The sequence below is a fragment of the Crocodylus porosus genome, unplaced genomic scaffold (genome assembly GCF_001723895.1).
Source record: "Crocodylus porosus isolate Cpor-Errol unplaced genomic scaffold, CroPor_comp1, whole genome shotgun sequence".
NCBI classification, from domain to species: domain Eukaryota; kingdom Metazoa; phylum Chordata; order Crocodylia; family Crocodylidae; genus Crocodylus; species Crocodylus porosus.
Genome location: NW_017728918.1, coordinates 67,113,118 through 67,133,728, shown reverse-complemented (window position 1 = coordinate 67,133,728; position 20,611 = coordinate 67,113,118). Strand labels below are relative to the sequence as shown.

General features: G+C 38.6%; 1 protein-coding gene across 1 annotated transcript in view; it reads left to right on the top strand.

Annotated features, from left to right (window-relative positions):
• Positions 1-16,042, top strand: part of TBX18 (T-box 18) — a 30,006-nt gene extending 13,964 nt beyond the window's left edge. The window contains exons 4-7 of the mRNA XM_019537692.1: positions 273-440; positions 2,164-2,228; positions 6,407-6,501; positions 11,748-16,042. Of these exons, the coding sequence (XP_019393237.1) occupies positions 273-440; positions 2,164-2,228; positions 6,407-6,501; positions 11,748-12,472 (1,053 nt within the window). The 3' untranslated portion in view covers positions 12,473-16,042. The remainder of the gene's footprint in view (positions 1-272; positions 441-2,163; positions 2,229-6,406; positions 6,502-11,747) is intronic.
• The last annotated feature ends 4,569 nt before the right edge of the window (positions 16,043-20,611 follow it).

Below are 20,611 nucleotides of genomic sequence, written 5' to 3'. Positions count from 1 at the left end.
TTAAAGCTAATATCTTGGGTTTTTTTTTTAAGGGGGGTGACTAACACAGTTTTGAACGTTTAGGGTTGACAGTCCTGTAAGTATGTGGGTGATTAGGCTACAGTAATGAAATTTTCCATATGTTAAAGAAACATTTCATTTGCAGGAACTGTCATGGTTAGCACTTGCAAAAATCTATTCCAAGCTCCTATTAATACTGAAACAGCAAAGTTCATAAAGAAAAATGTTCCTTTCTAACAAATGTTACCTCTTTCTTTTCCTTTTTTTGGTAGATCATCCTTCATTCTATGCACAAATACCAGCCCCGTGTTCATGTCATTCGTAAAGACTGTGGAGATGACCTGTCACCAGTCAAGCCTATCCCTTCGGGAGAAGGAGTTAAAGCATTCTCTTTTCCTGAAACTGTTTTCACTACTGTAACAGCATACCAAAATCAACAGGTAATTTTGACTTTCTGGTTAATAATTTACTAGGTCTTCAAAATATACCAGACAGAAGCAAGACAAGAAAAGGAAAACCTTTTATTACAACGCAAAATAAAAATAAGTAACTTTTTTTTTTTTGTGGTCACAACTGATTACAGTCTCTATGTAGTAGGTGCTGTATAGAGTAGGAAATGGCTCCTGCTCTGAGGAATGTGCAGTCTAAAAAGAGGACATAGGAAAATGAGGGAGTAAGGCAGAAAGTGTTTAAAATGTTAATAAAACCCAAGGCAGATGTTTAAAAACTTGGTATCTACACGTCAGGTAATTGCCTTTGGTGGGATTTTCAAAGGCATAACTCTCACTGATTTTCAAAATGCTTTGCAGTATTAGTCAAGTATTATCTGCAGTTTATGAAAGAATAACTGAGGCTTTCAAACAAAGTTAAATTTAACTGGAGCAGAATATTTACTTGAGGGGGAGCAAAATTGGTGTGTATAAATAAAAAAAAAAAAACTTAAAGTTCAAATTCAGCCTGCACTGGAATTTAAAAAAACAAAACTAGAAACCCTTCTGGATATGGACAGATATAACAGTTATGTTCCTGTTAAATGTTACTATTACATCTGGGGATTTCTGTAGGGATACAAGTGCAAAAGACCACTGGAACTTTTAACCCTTTTTCATTCACTGTTAAAGTTGCTCAGTGCAGGAGCATGCAGATGTAACTGTTGCATTTTAACAGCTGATGCATACACCCAAGTTGCAACTTCTCATTGTTTTTAAGCAGTTTTAAAAAGCCATTTGTCCATAGACTCTTATCTAGTTGCTTGACTCTTCAGGTGTGTTTGTACTGCACACTTCAGGGTGGTGTAGCGATGCTTAAGAAAGCTAAAAAAAAGCTAATTTTAAGTACTAGAAACCGTAAAGATACAGGAGCATGGCGTTCTAACCTTTGAGCTCCAACCTTTACAGCAGGACAAATTAGGCTGCATGTGGCCATGTGCTCCTGTGACCAGAGTGCATCTGAATAGCCAGCTCTAACCTTGTGATTCTGTTCTAATGATTTGTCTAATTCATGTTTAATTCATATTTCGTATAATACTGTCTTATTTATTCTAAATAATTTAGAGTAATTATTTTGGGAAGTATTATACTTCTATGTGCATGCTTATTGACCTGTGTTCTTCAGGAAGCAAAATCATTGAATGATTCAATATAAATTTAAAGTAGGAGAGTCATACAGCCAATTGGTGCCTGTTCTGTTAATTTAAAGAAATTTAGAATTACTTTTATATTTTGTGCTACTTTTTTATTTTATGTACATGTGAGCATTGAGGCCTAAAAATAATCTTTCTCATTTTTATATTATTTGTTGGCCCATATATTATTTAACTGTCTCTCGGACAACCGTGCCATGCATTATCTTGGCTAAAGGAGTAGCACTTTCCAGACTATTTTAAGAATCCTAGTCTGCCTTTTTGTAAAATAAACACCTTTTGACTTCCCTTAGGATCCACTCGGAGAATGATTGCAAGATTGGGCCCTAATTACTTTTCAAAAGAAACTGCACTGAATCTGTAAATAGGAAAAAAGATGCACTTTATTTCTTTTATACTTCTTAAAATGAGTTAAAATAGAATATTCCACTGTTAGCTCGTATTTTGTGGATAACTGTGCTTTGCACATAACTTTGAATTGACAGAACTCTCATCATCCCTCACTCTACTCATATTTACAGATCACTCGATTAAAGATTGATAGGAATCCATTTGCCAAAGGGTTTAGAGATTCTGGACGTAACAGGTAAGCTTTGGAAAGTGTAAACTGTTCACATCAGTTTGTTAAAGGGTCTGAAAAATGGGTACTATCCTTAAACACATGAGATTTTTCTATTTCTAGTAAGAGCTAAGTGTTGCTGTGCTCAGAGAGGAGATAATGATTGTCAAATTATACCTAAAATATGTACACTAAGGGGGTGTGTAGATGAAATGAGGGCCCTAAATTGAAGCAGTGGGTTTTTAAAAACACTGCTTCAATTTGGGGCCGATTCTTCTTCTTCTTTTTTTTTTTTTCTTAACCCCAGTGTCATGCACACACTGACTTACCTGCCTCTCTGGTGGTGGGGTAGGGAGGACAAGCTGCTGGTGGGTGGAGTGGTCCCTGGGGAGGCTGGTGCTTCCATCCATGGCAGTGGCACCCCCCGCCCCCCCAAGGCGGCACCTGCCCACAGGCACCTGGCTTAGGCGGTCCCAGGGGGCCATGGAGGGAAGCACCAGACCTCTGCACAGCTCAGGTAGGCAGGCAGGCTCCAGGGGGAGAAATAAAAAACAGGTCACCGCTTTTTTCCCCCTCTCCTGGATGGAGCCTTCCTTTCCGAGCTGCTGCCAGGCTGCTTGCACGGGCCTCCTGCAGAACCCCTGAGCTGCATGGAGCCTGGCGCTTCTCTCCATGGCTCCAGGGGCAGCAAACTAAAACTTTTCTGAGGAGTTTTAGTTTGCTGTGCCCCAGGTCATTTAACGTGCGTTACATCACCAAATTTCCTACAGCGGCTAGAATTAATGCTCAGTATGCTGCTGAGGCGTACAAACACCAACACTGTTTAAAGTGTTGCAAAAGCATTTAGCCTGCTTTTAAAGTGTCATGCACACATGCCCGAGGTTTTGTCTACATGCAGCCTAAGGCTGCTTACAAACATTTAAAAAAAACAAACAAAAAACCCAAAACAAAAAATGCTTTCCTAGAAGCAGCAGCGCATTAGTGCAACCCCACTCAACTGCATCTGCATAGATCAGGTGCTTCAATCAATTTAATCAGCTATTAAATAAAAGCACCAAAAAAGCCTCACTAAAGTACTCTGTCTATACAGACATTGGGCAGGCTAGGTCCAACTAATGTGATGCCTCTTCTGGGTATATGCTGGGCTAGGCGCAAGAGTATGTTGGGTTTAAAGTAAGGTGCCATTTGAATCTTTTTTTTTTTTTTAACGTCTGTAAACAGGCATAATGTACATGAAGCATCCTCAGATGTTCACTATTTATCATGATACATTTACACTCTTGAAACTTAATGGACATAGAATCCTACATATTAAATGCTTTCAGCTGAAAAAAGAAAGCATTAAACAACTGTTTCTGTGCTCACTCAGTATTTGGTTTGCTACGGCTGGTGTGTGTTTTTGGGTGGGGGGCGGTGGGCAGGAGTGCATGTATGTATATGGCCATCATTCTAGTGAAGTAAACTAGATATTAGTAGACGTGTGCACTGGAAAGCATGCCTTTTTGTCAACCAGTTCATTAGGCTTTTATTCTATTGGAAGGGTGAAGTATTAGAGATCCTTTTTGTTTCTTCTAATTGGATTATAGAAGTTCTGAGACTTAATTATGGAGAACAAACTACCATATTTTTTAATGCATGATGTTAGGAGAAGAAGAGGAGACTAACTTTTATAGAAAGTGGGAAATGACTGTAAAGATTTCCAGAAATCCACTAACTAACATCTTCCTAATTAGAAACAATTGGCAAAACTCAACCTTGGGTGGAATGAGGCACCTCTCCATTTGCATGAAGGTACCAACAATCATTGTCATTACTGGGTTTGTCACTGGATGCTGGAGTCCAACTGCAAAGGTCCAGTTGCAGGATTGAGTTTTTAGAGCCTTCCCCACCCCTCCTCCCCACCCCAAACCTTTGTCAGGGACATTGAGATAATTTTTTTAACAAGGAGACTGTGGTAGCTTAACAGAGCGAGATGTGATGATCATTCTAGTAAAGAGGTTCCCTGTATATATTTATTTTGTATTGGCCTTAAATAAAAGCCAAAGTCCCTTCATTTCAAAAGTTAATGGGATAGCTGTTTTAGCTACAGTTCTCAATTAGGATGCCACAGCAGCTTGGGATACCTTGAGATCCTTACAAGGGTACTGCAGAGTGCCACACCATCTTAACACTGTTAGGTGTGCAACCATGATTCATGGTTCCTGACTTCCTGCCCCTGGGGCAGGGGGCTGGACTTGATTATCCTCCCAGGTCCCTTCCAGCCCAAATCCCTGTGAAATCTATGAAAATGTCTATGAAATAAACCCAGAGATTTCAAATAGGAATTCAGAGTGTTAAAAACATTCTGCCCTGTAGTGGTCTTTCAGAGTCCTTCAGAACAGAAGAGTGGCTCAAGTATTTTCATGTCCCAAAATAAGTGAGGACTATGAGCTGTCACTTTGAGGGGTGCCTCAAGTATAGCAAAGGGCAACTTGAGTCTAAGAAAGCTGAGAACTGCTGTGCTAGAGCATTGCCTGTTGCAAAATGTATAGTGGCCTCTCTTCTCTTGAAAGCAACAGTGTTGTGCTGCTTATGCACCAAGGAACTAATTAAATACATTTTGGGAATATGGTTCAATTTTAATCCTTTGTCCACCAGATCTTCCCACCATGTTTTAAATCATTCCAGACTAGTTTTAAAGGCTCCATTATTTATAACATTTTATGTAGCATGTCTACTACCAAGATGTGTTAATCCATAACAAAAGCTTAAAATACTGTGATATCATTGTTTTAAACTTTTTTAGGCCAGGCCAAATAAGTGCAGCATTAATTGTACATTGCATTGTAATAATTTTCCTCTCTCTAGCTAGGTAAAGTAATTCTGTTTAATTAAAAAATATTTCCTTTCAGGTCATTTATAGTCCTGGTTTATAGAGCTTGGTAGCTTCACCCTGTAAAAGCACTCTGTACGCTTACAAAGTGAAATAGAATTTATGTGCTGAGAATAGCTTCATTCTTCAGTTAGGCTTTAAGTTTGACCCTATAAAAACTTTTATTCAGGAAAGGACCAAAATTTCTTCTCTTTAAATACTTCAGGAAAAACATAACTGTTTTGTTAAATAAACTTAGCCATTTGATAGCATAAATTAGGGTGGTGATAAAATGTGGAAATTGTTCGAAGGCATCTTGTATAAATTATCGCCTTGGCTGCACTCCTCCAGGAGGTGACTTTTATCTCCACTTTAACTAGAAATGAAAAGTCACCATTACTGCAGAAAATGAAGGCTATTTTTTAGTCCAGGTTCAGCTAATAAATACTTTATAACTGTTTCCTGCAACATATCTGCTGTGATCCTGCTGGAATTGCAGTGTGAAAAAAGTAATATAGGAAGAGAATGTTGGTAGCCTTAAATCAGAGCAGTTGCATATTTCTATTTTACTAACTGTGCTGCTCAAAGGCAAGTACTCGTATTTGGTATGCACTTGATGTTGATGCTTAACAGGCCTTATGGGTGCTGCAACAAAAAGTAGCGGCAAATTATATCAATGCTCTGACTTTTGTTTATAAGTTCATGGCAGAAAAAATAAGGAACATCTATTATTTAAGAAAGAGGAGGAATTATCCTACTTAGCAGATCTAGTTGAATGGCTGGATGATCATTTATTTCTATTTTCTCATTACAAAAGCTTAAAGGAAACAAAAAGCTTAGAGAAAACTAACAAAGTTAATTGCTAAAGACACTTTTATCTAATATTGCCTGTGCACATTCAACTCAGCAGTGCATCCATGCATCACTCCTTGTGTAAGGACAGTTTTTGGAGCCAAAAACAGTGTTTGTGAATCTAATCTTACTAGAAATTTGTTCCGTGGATCACTTTCCTTCTAATCAGGCATGGCAGTTCATTCCTCTGGCACTTAGAGAAGATGTTTATCTGAAACAGCCATATTTTAGAAGTATTTAATTCCATTCTCGCTTCTAAAAAAAATGACTTGGCAGCTGCAAATGAGGAAGAGAGCCTGTATTCCAGGTGTCTCTCCAGACCACCAGCAAGTTCATTGCTGATCATAGCTAGTCCATGGATGGGGGCTGAGACAGAGGCACAGGCATCTTGCAAAGTTGCTTTTTGTGACTGCATGTGTGTGCATCTGTGAGAGAATTTATCAGATAGTTAGAAGCAAAATACAGATGACTCTTCACCATTGGTTTTCTTGTTTTTGATTAGAATGGGACTGGAAGCTTTAGTTGAGTCGTATGCATTCTGGAGACCATCACTAAGGACACTTACTTTTGAAGATATACCTGGGATACCAAAACAAGGTAACAGTCTTGTTTGTTATTTTGATGATCTGGAAAACTCAAAGATAAAATTACTACTGTTCCTTACCTAAAAAAAAATGACCCTTACAGGAAAAAAAAATCTAAACATTTATCATAATAGAGATGAAATTTTATTTTCAGGTATAGTAGCGCCGCTAGTTTAACCACATTGGTAATGTATAGGACCAAGTAAGATCTGTTACTGAAGCTTACAATGTCCGGTGCAGAATAATTCGATAAAGTCACTGTCATCCATAAAAAAGAAATTGTGGGTGTATGGACATAGGAATATAGATCAAATATGCACAAGTGTGCACACATTTATATAAAACTGTGTGTACTATATATGATCTATATCATATCCATATATAATATATATTTATTATTGATAGTTTTGCATTGTGGTTTGAACAACTTCCAATAACATATTTTCCCTCCAGCATTAAAAATACAAAATCTATCAATCTAGACTACGATCTACCATTAAGCAAAACACCTTTCACTAATCTGGAGCTGAAGTTGTAATAAGAACACTGTGGGCACATCTACACGTGAAGCTATGTTGCCGCAACAATGCACTACAGTGAAGTAACATCAGCGGTCACAAACTGATGCCGCAGCTACATTGTCGTAGCAACATGCTCCCTCATTATAGCTCATTGCTATGGTGATGTAGCATCTAAAAATATCGGTGCACAGTGTGCACAGCACAGTACAAGCTGTTACTGTACTAAATGACAGTGCAGTAATAAAGGCACCGTAGGGACGTGTAGTTGCACCTCGTGGTTTTCAAAGTAGGGCAAGAAATGCCCACCCCTGAAATATTAGACAGGAAATTCAAAATAAAGGTTACATTGAAAAGTACAGTGGAAGGGCAAAGTGAATGACTTTTAATTTAGCCCTTTTCTACACTACCTCTTGTGGACCTCTTATACCCTGTTTGCAGAGACATTTCTAGCGAAGGTTTTCTGTAAACAGGGTTTTGATAAGGATATGGAATTTATGGATAACTGTGTTGTGTCAATCTCTGTTGTACGTGGCTTTTATTTTGCATAAGAGTGATCATGAAAATGATTTGAAATTTAAATCTGAATCTGTTTTGACCCATTTTGCAACATACTAGTCTCAGCCCAGCCCAGTAGTAATTTATCTTGCCATATCACAACACAGCATTTGAAGTTCCCTATGTCTGCAGAATTTCCGAGGATATGGTCCCTTCTGAAGAAGAAATGAAGAAAGCAAACTTCAATGACATAGAAGGGCATTAATTAAAAAACAGGCAAGAGGGCCTTGTAGTAATGATAAAGTACAGAGGAGGGTACTTCCATTTAAATGCAGCTTCAGTATACATTTAGTTTTTCTGAAAGAGTACTGTAATCCAGATGCATCAGTTCTTAGCTTTTGTTAACACTAATGTTATTAAGGCCAGCTCTGGACCTGTAACAAAGGGTGGCCTTGGTCAAGCCAGCTGTAAAAGAATATATGGTCATTTGCGTATGGGAGTCAATGCCGGCCAATGTGAAGCTAGCCATACAGCATCCTTGTGTGCTATTGCCTCTAGAAAATAGCATGTTTTCAACTGGACTAGCTTGCTAGGTTTAAGCAGACCTTGATATTTTTACTTGATTATGGATCAAGCTACAAGTTATTTAAAGACAGAATATAAATAGTAGGGCTGTGCAAAGCTTCAGGTACTGATTCAATTTGGAGGAGATTTGGCCTGATTTTTTTTTTTTTTTTTTCCTCAGCCGAATCTCCAAATCCAGATTGAATCAGGAAACTGTTAAAAAGGTCCGAATTGATTCGTAGCTTTCCAAATCATTTTGGAGAGCTTTGGAGATTTGGACAGTCCCTTCTGGCTCTTTTTTTTTTAAGAGCCCCCACTTACTGGCACTGCTGCCAGGTGTGTGTGTGTGGGTGGGGTGGGGGCATCCCCAGTGCTCCCCACTGCATAGAGGGCTCTGCCTCTAGACCCCAGCCCCATTAATGACTTCCCTGTCCAGCCCCAGCTCCCAACTCTTTACAAAAAAAACCCCAACACTGCACTCACTGGCTGCTGCAGCAGCCATCAAGATCTCTTAGGGATTGCCCTCTGCCATTTTTTTTTTTTTTTATTTTTATTTGTTTTGTGAAAGAGCTGATGCGCTGGGTGTAGACGGGGCAGCCATTGGGGGGGCTGGGAGAGCGGGTGGGGTTGGGGTGCTTGTGGCAAAACCCCCCACACAGTGTAGGGCACTGGGGGGCAGTGGGGATTCCCCCTCCCCCCCCAGGAGAGCAGGCAGGGGATGGGGCCTGTCAGATTTGGACATTTGGCTGATTCAGCAGCGGCTGAATTGGATTTGGCTGAATCAATTCAGGGCAGTGATTTGAATCACTGAATCTGAAGTGAATACTAGCCACTTCGCAGAGGCCTAATGAATAGTCTCTTGCACTTTTTCTACTTTTGGGATGGAGATGTAAAACAGAGTTACTTTATAGGTGACTTTCAGGTGTGCATTTCCAAACTGTTTCCTAGGTGTGTATATGTGATTAACTTAAAAAAAGTGTGTGCGGGGATGTCATAAATATTGGCAGCCTTAACTTTAGCTTCTTCTCCAAGAAAGCCCTTAGACTCTTAAAAACATACAAATCTCTGAGCAAGGAGTCTCTGTGGAGGTTGCTGGGTCCCTAGAACTTGCAAAGAGGTGGAGACTGCTTCTTCCTATGTGGCTTTCTCTTTTTTCTTCTCTCCAAGCAGCATCACTCATTCATAACTTCATCTGTCCCATTTTTGCTATTAGAAGGAACACTAGGTGGTGGAGGGGATAGGGGAAGCAGTCTCTGGATCATTTCTTCTGCCCAAACTTTGCGTGCGTGTGTCTCTTGTCCCCTTTCAAAACAAATCTAGATCTTCCATGCTCTTCTGCATGTTCTTCTCACTCCCCAACACACACGCACACACATACATGCACTCTCTCTCTCCGCTTGCCTTATGGTAGTTTTCCCACCATTACCTCTTTGTGGCAGTGTCATCAAGATCATGAGGAGTTAAATCTTTAGTGTGCATAAGGCACATAGAAACCACTTTTAATAACTAGTTTCCTCCTCCTTCCTTAAAAAAAATTGGTCATAGCTACCAGTTTTTGCCATTGCTATACAAAAAATGTGGAGTTTCTGTGCCAAGCCATTTTGAATTACAAGGAACCAAAAGGGCTAGGAAAATGTTCAGGAGGTGAGATCATTTTTCTTTGTTTCATTTAAAATTCCTCGTATCTCCAGCATGCACAGTTTTACTTACCTCAGCCTCCCCAGAATAATTCCACGCTGGCATAAGATCACACATGAAACTTCAAGCAAGTTGGCTGAATTCTGGTGAAGTGCGCACATGTGTGCACACCTATGTAGTGTGCATGTGAGTTCACGTGCATGAAGGAACGAAATGAAAAGTTAGCTCCCAACTTAAAGTCCATAGAATATAGATACCTGAATATGTAAGACTCCAAAGGCAGTTTGCTTCTCAGGCAAATCTACCCAGGGGACTGATCAGCCTACCCACATGCCTGTAAACAACAATGTTTTTTGTGTGAGGAAGCTCATGTTAATGAACTTTCTGTTTCTAAGACACGACAGCTCATGCTCGGTTTTTCTGGGGCTTTGGATGCTGTGGAAGTTCCTATTGATGTTTGCAAGTGAGAGAAATGGGAGCTAGATTCTGGGCAAAATCTTGGATCTCCTATTTCTCAGTCTGCTTAAATGGGTAGCTCTTTTTACAGAGCAGAGCCCAGATGATTTCTCCTTTGTTTAGAGTTCACCCCTTTTAGAAATGCATTCTCACCTTTTCTCCGCATTGGGGGACACTTTCAGAACGTGAGAGAGAAGTAAATAGATAAATCCCAATTTTAGTTGGGATTTTGAGTGCTTTTCAGTGCCTGGTTGCAAGCAGAATGAGAGGCGGCAGAAAATAATTAACTGGAAATCTGGTATCTTTTTATTATATATTTGGTTATAGTTAAGGCCAGATTAAAGGACATGAGAGCCAAGTTATGCTTTGAATCGGAGCCTGGGCTCATGTGGGGCTCATGAGCTGTCACTGTTTTGGGAACAGTAGAATAGCCAAACAGTGAACTCATATGCCCCCTCCTGTCCCCACACACTGAGCTGGGAGCCCTATTCAGTGGTTTAAATGACCTGGTTTATGCCTGTCTTGAAAAATTGTTAGTGTATTGGCAAAAGCTGCCTCTGGCCTGTCTGATTATCACATACGATGCTTGAATGGGTAGGCATATTAGATTCCTTCCCCTCTGCATGCCATTGGCTTTTAGTTTCAGGTGCTTGCTTCTCAGATACCTGCTAGGGAGAACAGGAAATTCCCCTAGCAGCAGGGAAGGTTTTGGTATCTTGAGAGCAGATGCACTACTTGGTACAACCATTTTTAGGCTTATTCCTCACCTGCATTAATTGAGTAAATGCTTCAAAAAGAACACTAATTTCCTGATCATAACAAGCTGGAGAGTACAGTATGGTAAAAATACCGTATTTTTTTGTATCCAATACACACATTACACCCCAGTTTGAGGGACCTGATTTTTCAGGGGAGAGTTTTAAGCAGGGAAGCTATTTTCTTTGCTGGAAAAGGTGCACTCCTGGAGATGATGTGCATGCCATGCAGCTGCTAAGATGACAGCCCTTGTGTCTGCTCAGCAACCTGAAGGAGTGGAGTCCTGTGTTCTAATCCTCTCCCAGCTGTAGCTATTGGCTGAGCACTGTAGCTTGTACCTGATGCAGTAGCTGAGCTGCTGGTAGTATTTTGATGATACTTGTGATATGGAAACAACATTTTATTTACAGGAATGTGTATAAAGAACTACATAAAATAAAGAAGTAAGTCTTGCTACTGCCCTGTTCCTCCTGGAAATGTAGAGCACTGGCAGACATTCCAGAGGGGAAACAGCACATTACTGGAAGAGGAAGTGCATTAGTTTGACCTAGCTCCCCAGCATCTGTATAGGCTGGGTACTTCAGCGGGCCTTTTTGAATTGGCTTTAGATGAAAGTGCCAGTCAGGCTGGTTGCCTTTAATTAGATAGGGTATTTCTTCACAGTTGTATAGCATTTCAGTGTTACGTCCATCCTCTTTCTTATCAAACTTTCTTGTGTCAGAGCTTTATAAAGAAAGATGCAAGTTGGATGTAAGTCAGTGATTTAAACACCATCAAGGATGTCCTTCTTTTGCAGTACACGATTTATGTTTTTAATATTGTCTTTCAGGAAACACAGGCTCCTCTACCTTACTCCAGGGATCTGGCAGTGGAGTTCCATCTACCCACCCTCACCTCTTACCAGGGTCTCCTTGCTCTTCTCCTGCCTTCCACATCAGTCCCAACACTAGCCAGCTCTGTAGCCTTGCTCCAGCTGATTATACAGCTTGTGCCCGCTCAGGCTTAACCCTTAACAGATACAGCACTTCTTTGGCTGAGACCTACAACAGGCTCACAAACCAAACCAGCGAGACCTTCGCACCCCCACGGACTCCCTCTTACGTTGGTGTGTCAAGTAGCACAACTGTGAACATGTCGATGGCGAGCAATGATAGTGATGCATTCAGCTGCCCACAAACCGGCTTATCCATGCAGATTTCAGGGATGTCTCCACAGCTCCAGTACATCATGCCATCCCCATCCAGCAATGCCTTTACTACTAATCAAACCCACCAAAGCTCTTACAATACATTTAGACTCCACAGTCCCTGTGCCTTGTATGGATATAACTTTTCCACATCCCCCAAACTGGCTGCCAGTCCTGAGAAAATTGTTTCTTCCCAAGGAAGTTTCTTGGGGTCTTCACCAAGTGGAACCATGACTGATCGGCAGATGTTGCCCCCTGTGGAAGGAGTGCACTTACTTAGCAGCGGGGGGCAGCAGAATTTCTTTGACTCTAGGACCCTAGGAAGTTTAACACTCTCCTCATCTCAAGTGTCTGCACATATGGTTTGATTAAGTCTTTAAGTAAAAGTACAGTATGTTTGGTGTCTACAATGTATTTCTTTTGCAATATAAAAAAACACTTAATCTAGCTTGTAAATGTATATATAATATGAGAAGAAGTTTCACTGAATCTTTTGACTTGGTTGTGGCCAGCCTTGTTCTTTATTTTGAGTTACACTTGAGTTTGTTGCAGCACAGTCCACTTGCTTCTCTAGTATAATACACTTAGTTGTATAACACATTGGAACATATGCAACAAATTAAGCAAGGCTTCCTCTCCTCTTTCCCCCTCCCCCTTTCTTACCCTTTTAAGGAACAAAATGACACTTAAAGAATTAAACAACACAACAAAGCCACATACATTTCCCATAAAACCAGCAGATTTCCTTAAAATGTTTGTACTGTGCTGAGCTGGTGCACCAAAGGCAAGTTGCACGTTTCTTCTCTGTTATAAGAGATATGAAAGGCATTTGGACTTGGCTGTGTGAAGCATGTGGAGTCCAGTCTAAAATAGAAATTTAGCTATGGATTAGGTACAAAATAAATTTGAAATAATAGCTTTCTTTTTCACGCTATGCTTTTTTTAGCTTGTCAGAAGTTTGACATTCTTACGAGGTTAATCTAGTTTTGCCTTATAATATGACCTCATTTAAAAACCAATGCAGATGCAAATTATGGTGCTAAGAGTAAACTATAAGCAGTAACAGAAATACCAGCATTCCTCTGCATGGAGTCGATTTTTGGGAGATTAATTTTTGTCAAGGGAAAAGTTTGATCTATTTTTTCCTTTAAAATGTTTTCTATGGAAATTCTCTATTTTAAAACTTTTGCAGGAAAATAGAATATTCTTATATATCAATGTTTTTTGTATATAACCCCCTTCCCAAATGCAGACTTTTTTTTTTTTAATGTTTTGTATTTCAGTTTAAGGTAATGGAATGATAAATTCCATTATCAGTTATACCCCTCATGTTTCTTATTAAGGAAAAAATTTCTTTCCACTTCAGAGGCCCAAAAAAGGATGCTGATTCTTAAGCCTAAATTAAGCAGGTGGCCCATTTCTTCCTTCAGTTTCAGAGCTGCTATTGGAAGCAGAACTTGGTAGTAGCTGCCCCATGTAACCGGAGAGAATTGGGATCAGGATGATTACAAATCAAATTCTATGGTGCTTTGCTTGGGATTCCACAGCATGGCATATAGTGCCTATTTCCCTCTTTTTGGGATTGGTCTTTCTTTCTATGTCCTTTCTGTCACTAGGTCACTCCTGCTTTGTTTCTCAAATGCTCTTCTCCATGGAATTTAAGTTGTTCACTTCCTGTAGTTGATTTTAACTGATTTCTTTAAGTACACAGGCCCCAAACCATTCCTGACAAAGTTCTCTTGGATGACAGCGAAGTGCACCTATGTCAAAAGCAAGATCATTAGCAAGATTCTCACTTTGGTTACACCTGTGCAATCCTAGCAAAATCAACATTTTGCTACATTTTTGGAGATGTACTCTCACCTATGTACCTACCAGATTTTTTTAAACCTGCACGTCATGGAGAAGATTTTTCATACATAAGGGAGAGAGCTTTATATTTGCTAACATCGAGGCTTTTTCATATTACATGAATGATGCAGAAATACCTTAAAGAGGGCACAAATGTCATTTGAGGACCCCCCTCATGGCAAGAGTTGTGCATGGGCAGTTTAGTATAAATAGGAATAAAACTGTAAGTTTAGTGTTCTTCACTTTCAGCTTTCAATTGAAATAGCTTGTTGCATTTCTCAACAGAGTCCATGTCTTCTGGCAAATGTATTTCAGCGGGTTTAACTTTTAAGAAACGCATTTTATAACTATATTACATCTTCACTGGAATTGAGGTAAAGGGAGAAAAACAGCTTCCTCCCCATTATTTGGGGCTGAGCTAGGTATTTTATATAATTTGTAAGAAGGGAGTCCCATCTACAAAGCTCCAGTCTCAAATTTTGGGAAGCTTAAAACTCTATCATGGGTTTGGGGAGACATGGATTCACTATCCTGCTTCACCAGACTTCCTGCATAATCTTGGGCAGTTCACTCAGCCACTGTGCCTTAGTTCCTTGTCTGTAAAATCGAATAATAGCACTTTCCCACCTTGCAGGGTGGTGTTTGGATACATTCAAGAGTGTGAGGTGGTCCAGTACTCTCTCTCCCATAGGACTGGAGAGATCAGTGGGACTTGGTGATTCTGATTTTTCTTTCAGCCTTTCCCACGTCATCAATGCTTTCTGACAAAGGAAATACATACTGTGAAATGCTTTAAAATGCAGTAGTGATTACATCTTCGGTTGTATAAATGGTCAACTTCATTGACTTCCATTTGCAACATGGTTTCATATCGTATCAGACTTCTGGCAAGCATTTGAAATCTCACCATCAGACAAAGCTTGAAATGGTTGTAATGCTATATTTACTCTTATGTTTTAAAGGGATAAGCAAGATATTTTTCACTATAATGTGTGTCACCTTGAAGAACATTGGCTGAGTGGATGTGGCTGGTAGACTAAATCTTACAAGTCCTTCCACAGGGACAACTCCTGTATTAAAGACTGCAGGATTATATGTGTGTGTACAGGTGCACATGTGCTTGAAGATGATATTTACATTGTAATTTTTTGGTAAATTTATTGGTACAATTTACTGATCACTTTTTTCCTTCTTTCACATTATTTTAGCATATAACCTCACAGTGTTTTTCTGAAACATTTTTTTTCTTGTAAAGTTGAGTTAATATTGTAAATAGTGATTGGTGTGTCATTTCAAAGACTAGCTTTTTATCATTATAGTAAATGCTATATATGCATTTTGTCTATAATTATATATCTGTATTTTATAAAAATTGCCACAGAAATTATATTAAAGTGTATATCTAAACACTTCTTTTAACATTTGAAAAATTAAAGGGGTTTTATTTTGGTCTGCACCTTCAACAAAGAAATCAGCATGAGGTAAGACCTCAAGTGCAAATTTGTCAAAGTTAGTAACATACAACCGAGTTGACAGTCAGTGGTGTGGAGGTAAATAAACCTACTGAAAAAATACTTTTATCTAGGGTAGCCCTGCTTTCTATTTCTCTGTGTTATACTTACACTTGCTTTGGGGTACAAGATTAAAATAATACCAGATTGGGACAGTAGTCTTCTACTGATACTATGCGGTGTTGCAAATGAACACTGTATGGGCAGATCCTGCTATTCAGAGACGGGGGAAGCATTTCATTGGTTATAAGAAAATGGTCTCCTTAAGATCTGTGGGACTTGACCTAATATTTTAGAAGTTTACCTCCTTGTTTGAGGGAAGGGGGCAATGAGTAGCTCTAAATTCATTATGTTGAGGTTAGTTCCAGCAAATCTATGCTATGAGCAATTCAGCAGTGGAAATGTCTTTCATCATTAGGATTAGCTTTAAAGCTTTGTAACCCAACTATACTTTAAAAAAACATAGAGGAGCCAATTGCTTTTTATAGGAACTTTTAAAAAAATAAGCCACAAAATAACTGGTTTTAAGGATTTATCGTTTTATAATTTTACTGCAATAAATATAGCCCTTTTATATATTGAAAGACTTTTTTCATTGTGTGCTGCATATTGTCTCTGACTTCCATGGCATGATTTTTTTTCAGGTTTATTTTGGAGTTCAAACATAAATTTCAGTTAAATAAGTTATCATAAGCCTTAAATTGCTAATACTTTTAGGCTTCCTCCTGACAAAATATATTGATTTGTCAGTGAGGCTCTGAATTTGTGTGTTAAGGCTCAGCTATAATACTTCTCTTCATACTTACTGAAAAGTTTGAGTATATATGTCTTATTTAATCTGCACTGAACTAAGTCAGCTTACATATCCTGCTTTATTTTCATTCTTATGAATCAGTTAACACAAGTAATTCAACATGTTGTTAAGCCAAGCTGAGGTGACATGGTCTTTTATCAATCATGTGGTAGCAATGAGTTAATTGATGTTGTCAGTGACTGATTAGGGAATAAAAACTTAACAGGATTCATCTCATTTAAATACTTTTTTTTAAAACCATTGTTATTAAACTCCTACTTTTGAGGAAAAAAAATTAATTAGCCAAGAAAGAAAAAATAGTGCAAAGTAGTTATCTTCTGTTCCACTTAGTAGATCTCTGACATAGAACCTATGAAAATAATCTTGGTTTTAGGGACCCTGGTACAAATGAGATATATCAACCAAAAAGTCAAAGCTTTTAGAAATGCCCTATATCCTTGCAAGAGCATTTGGACTAAGACAAGGAGCATCGTCAAGGCAAATTCACCCGTGAAGCCTGAGCCCACTTGATCTGAATGACCTTCACATTATGTATTTAGAATTTCATCTGAATATAAGTTTCTACTCCTTTTCTTGTGACCATAGACTTGCAAAGTAAACCTATGCAAATTTACTGCTGCAGTTGAAGGTTTTTCATAGTTCAGAGTTCCAGACTCTCCCACCCATTTGCCTCTTGATGCTCTGAAAGACATCAGATCAAGTTCCCAGCTGCGGTGTTCAGTATTTCTTCGGCTTCTAGTGACATGAGGATAAGTTTCTCCTGAACCAGCTTCTTGCAACTGAACCAAGTTACTTGTCTGGCTAACATGATCTTTAGCTACTAAGAATGGCAAAGTGATTCAGAGAACAAAAGGTTAATTTTTTTTAAAAGCTCTTGCATAATTAAAGTTCCATCAAACTTCAAATAGATGTAAACTGAGACATTTGGGAAGATGGGATGCAGACTCCTAAATTACCTACAAGGAAATTTTACTTGAGATCTAATCCTGTTTTAGATACTGATTCTACTCTGTAGCTTTTGTCAAGGAAGACACAGGCCTAAATTCTGATATCTGTGTTAAATTAAGCTTTTAAAGTTTGAAGGTACTTGATTACATATGCTATAAAGCTTGAAAAAGTTGGCCTTAATTTATCTGTGCTTTGGTTTCCACAGAGCAGTTGTGGCAAGTACACATAGCTGATATTTGTGAAATGCTTTTAGATCTTCCAGTCCAGGAGAATGCACATAACCAACCACTCTATCATCATTCCCTGCAGGACAAACTTGGCTGACCATGGCAATTCCAGCTTTCTTGCATCATGGTAACATGCACAGTCCAGTCCTATGTCACACTCCCACAAAATGACAAACAAGCAAAGACTGCTTGACGGGGATAAAAACAACATCTAAGAATCACCATCTTTCTCAAAGAAAAATTGTTTCAGATAAGTGCTATAATATGAACACAAGATAAGCTTAATGTGTATTGGAAGAGAGAACTTCTGTAGTCAATGTGAGTTTTGAAATGGACTTTAATGGGGATTTTACTACTTGCTTTTTAAGGTTCCATGTTTGCTAAACCTAAATCATACACCTTTTTGTGCATCTGTATGCTCAGGTATACAGTTGTATGCTAATATCTGGCCCTTTTAATATGAGGAGGTGATTTCAAAATCTTAACCCAAAGCTTTAATTAGAGATCGGTCCCTAACTAGAGAGGACTAATTACATGCTAAACTTGATTTTTTGCCCATACAATCCAGTTATTTTTGCGGTGATTAAATCAGGGAAGTCTGAAAATGAGTGTTGAGGGGGTTATTTTAAGAGACCATTCATTTTCACTTTACTATGTAACTCAGAGAAAAATCAATGGATTTCCTGAACATTTCTGAGAAAACGAAAAAGTTGCCTGTGCACTAAAATGTAAAGTTGAAAGTTTCAGCCCCAAAAGATTTTTTTTCAGTTAGGAGCATATAGAAACATAGTTAAATAAAGACTCTATAAATGAAGTCTGGGTATAAATGAAAAGTAAACATAGTTTTAGTTATTTTATAGTATTTCTGATAATGTATAACTCTTTGGTGGACTACTTACGTTCTGTAGGGGGAAAAAACTTTTAAGATGTTCAGCAGTAGGGAATTGTGGTGAGAAAAAGAGAAGTGGTCTATGAAATGGGCCCTTCACTGATGATACGGTTTTCAAATGACATGGTTTTTGTTTGGTAAATGAAAGACTGAAATGCATATGGTAATTTAATGTTGAATGTACACAATTTTAAAAATTTAATATATCCTTTTGATTTTAAGATGTTATTAGTAAAGATGAGTCTGAAGTGGAACCTCCAGATGTACCCCCAGACTTTCCTTAAACTGAAGTAGTGTTGGAGTATTACTGTAGCCACGATAGCCCAGGAAATATACAAAGGAAAAGGTTTTTAGTGACATCTATTGAACCAATTGTTAGCTGGAGACGGGTTTGACAAGATTGTGGACACAAACCACCTTTCTTCAGGTCTGCCTTTTCTTATTTAGATAAAGAATTTTCGATCATTAGATTATTTAGAAAAGGTTTTTTTATGTTGCTGGACTTGGCTTTAAAATTTGAACTCGTATCTGAACCATCCTAGCCTCTGATGAGCATGTAGACCTGTGGTTTTGGTTTGGTCCTCTAGTAACCTGTAGCATGTTGTATAATTGGCCTCTCTCTTTCATTGAGAGCTAGATAAAAAATTGATATCTATTTTAGACTGGGTATATTTGGACCTCAGGAAATAATCCCCACTTCTGCATTACATTGCTTTAGCCTTCCCTACAAAGCAACAGCAGCATTTTTACATTTTAGTTCTGGGTTAACGGTACTGCAAGTATAGTCTAAGATTAGTTGGAAACCCACTGCATAGCACTTGCAGGTGGGTCAAAGCTGCTCAGTCATGAGTTGATGGTTCCTCTCTTATAGAGAAGTATACGTTATGTACTTTGTAACATTAGGTTTCTTGACAGCAGTTGCTCTTGGCTGTCCAAGGGATATTTTCTGATAATGAGGGGGAAAGGAGATGGTCTGTGTTATTGCAAATGGGAGGTGCTGAGATCCATAATGTACTCTAAGTCATGATCCACAGTATAAAACAGTTCTGAACCTCTGGCTAATAAGTGCTTGTCAACTATCACCATTCCAAGGACTTTCTACGTGTAGTAACAGAAGCATCTATGGCAAAAGCTGGACAACTCTCCTGATCTATTAATGGTTGGCAGAGTATTTGATGACAGTTGCAAGAATTTGATGCACAGCAGTATCCTTTACAGCAGTTTAATCTTTTTCATCAAATCCCTCAGCAACCATGATTAATAGCAGCACTTGAGCTTGTTTTGGGAGTTGTATATTTGGCAGCTATGAACTTTGATCTGTGGTTTCACTTTAAAGAATCATTATGACACAAACTTTTCCTGTAATCCTTCCATCTAATTAAACCACACACAAATAGTATGTAGGGAAATCTGATGCTATTGATATAAGCTGTATGTTTATTACAATTTTAGGGCACTTTTATTAAAGTGGATAGTTGTTCCCAGCAAGATAATAGATAAGCTCCCCAAAAACAATAACATCATCCAAAAAGAGTATATAAGAGAATTTCCCAAGGTCAAAGTCTATTAGAAACTTACTTTGTTGATTTATACTATGTCTTTGTTCCAGTTAAGGGCTGAAACATTTTAACCTGATCTAAAATTACTAATATATAATGAATCCAGCCTACTATGTGTACTTTTCCACAAAATGTTTGTCTTTGTTCCAGATACTAAAAGGATTTCAAAATTTAACATGATATTTTGCAGGTTGTAGTAATCAGTTATTTACTATTTGGATTTAACATCATGGGAAGATTTACAGAGAGATGCACAAATCTCTCCAATACATATTTAAAGGCATGTAAAATCCTATTATGGAGTTTCAGTGACACTAAATCAAACCTCTCTTGCTGGGTTCAATCCTGCTCTACTCCATAATCCTAGGGAGTGAAACTTCCTTCACTTACGTGTGTTTCCAAATCTGGTGGATGAGTTTTGAGAGAGGAATATAAGTATTACCTCTGCCCCCTTGTGGAACACAGTTGCTCTCGTTGGTGTATCTTACCAAGAAAATGGTCCATCCATTTTCTGGAGTGTCCTAAAAGGGCACTTTGTGCCCAAAAGCATTTCTAAGAGATATCACAAACTCTTGCTTCTGAGCTTCTAAGTTGTTTTTACAGTTAGCCCAAGTACAGCTAGGCACGGTAAACAAGCCAAGAGATATTGGGGGTAGCAGCCCACATTGAGATCTAAGAGGAAGAAGCATAGATTCTTTGATAGCCATA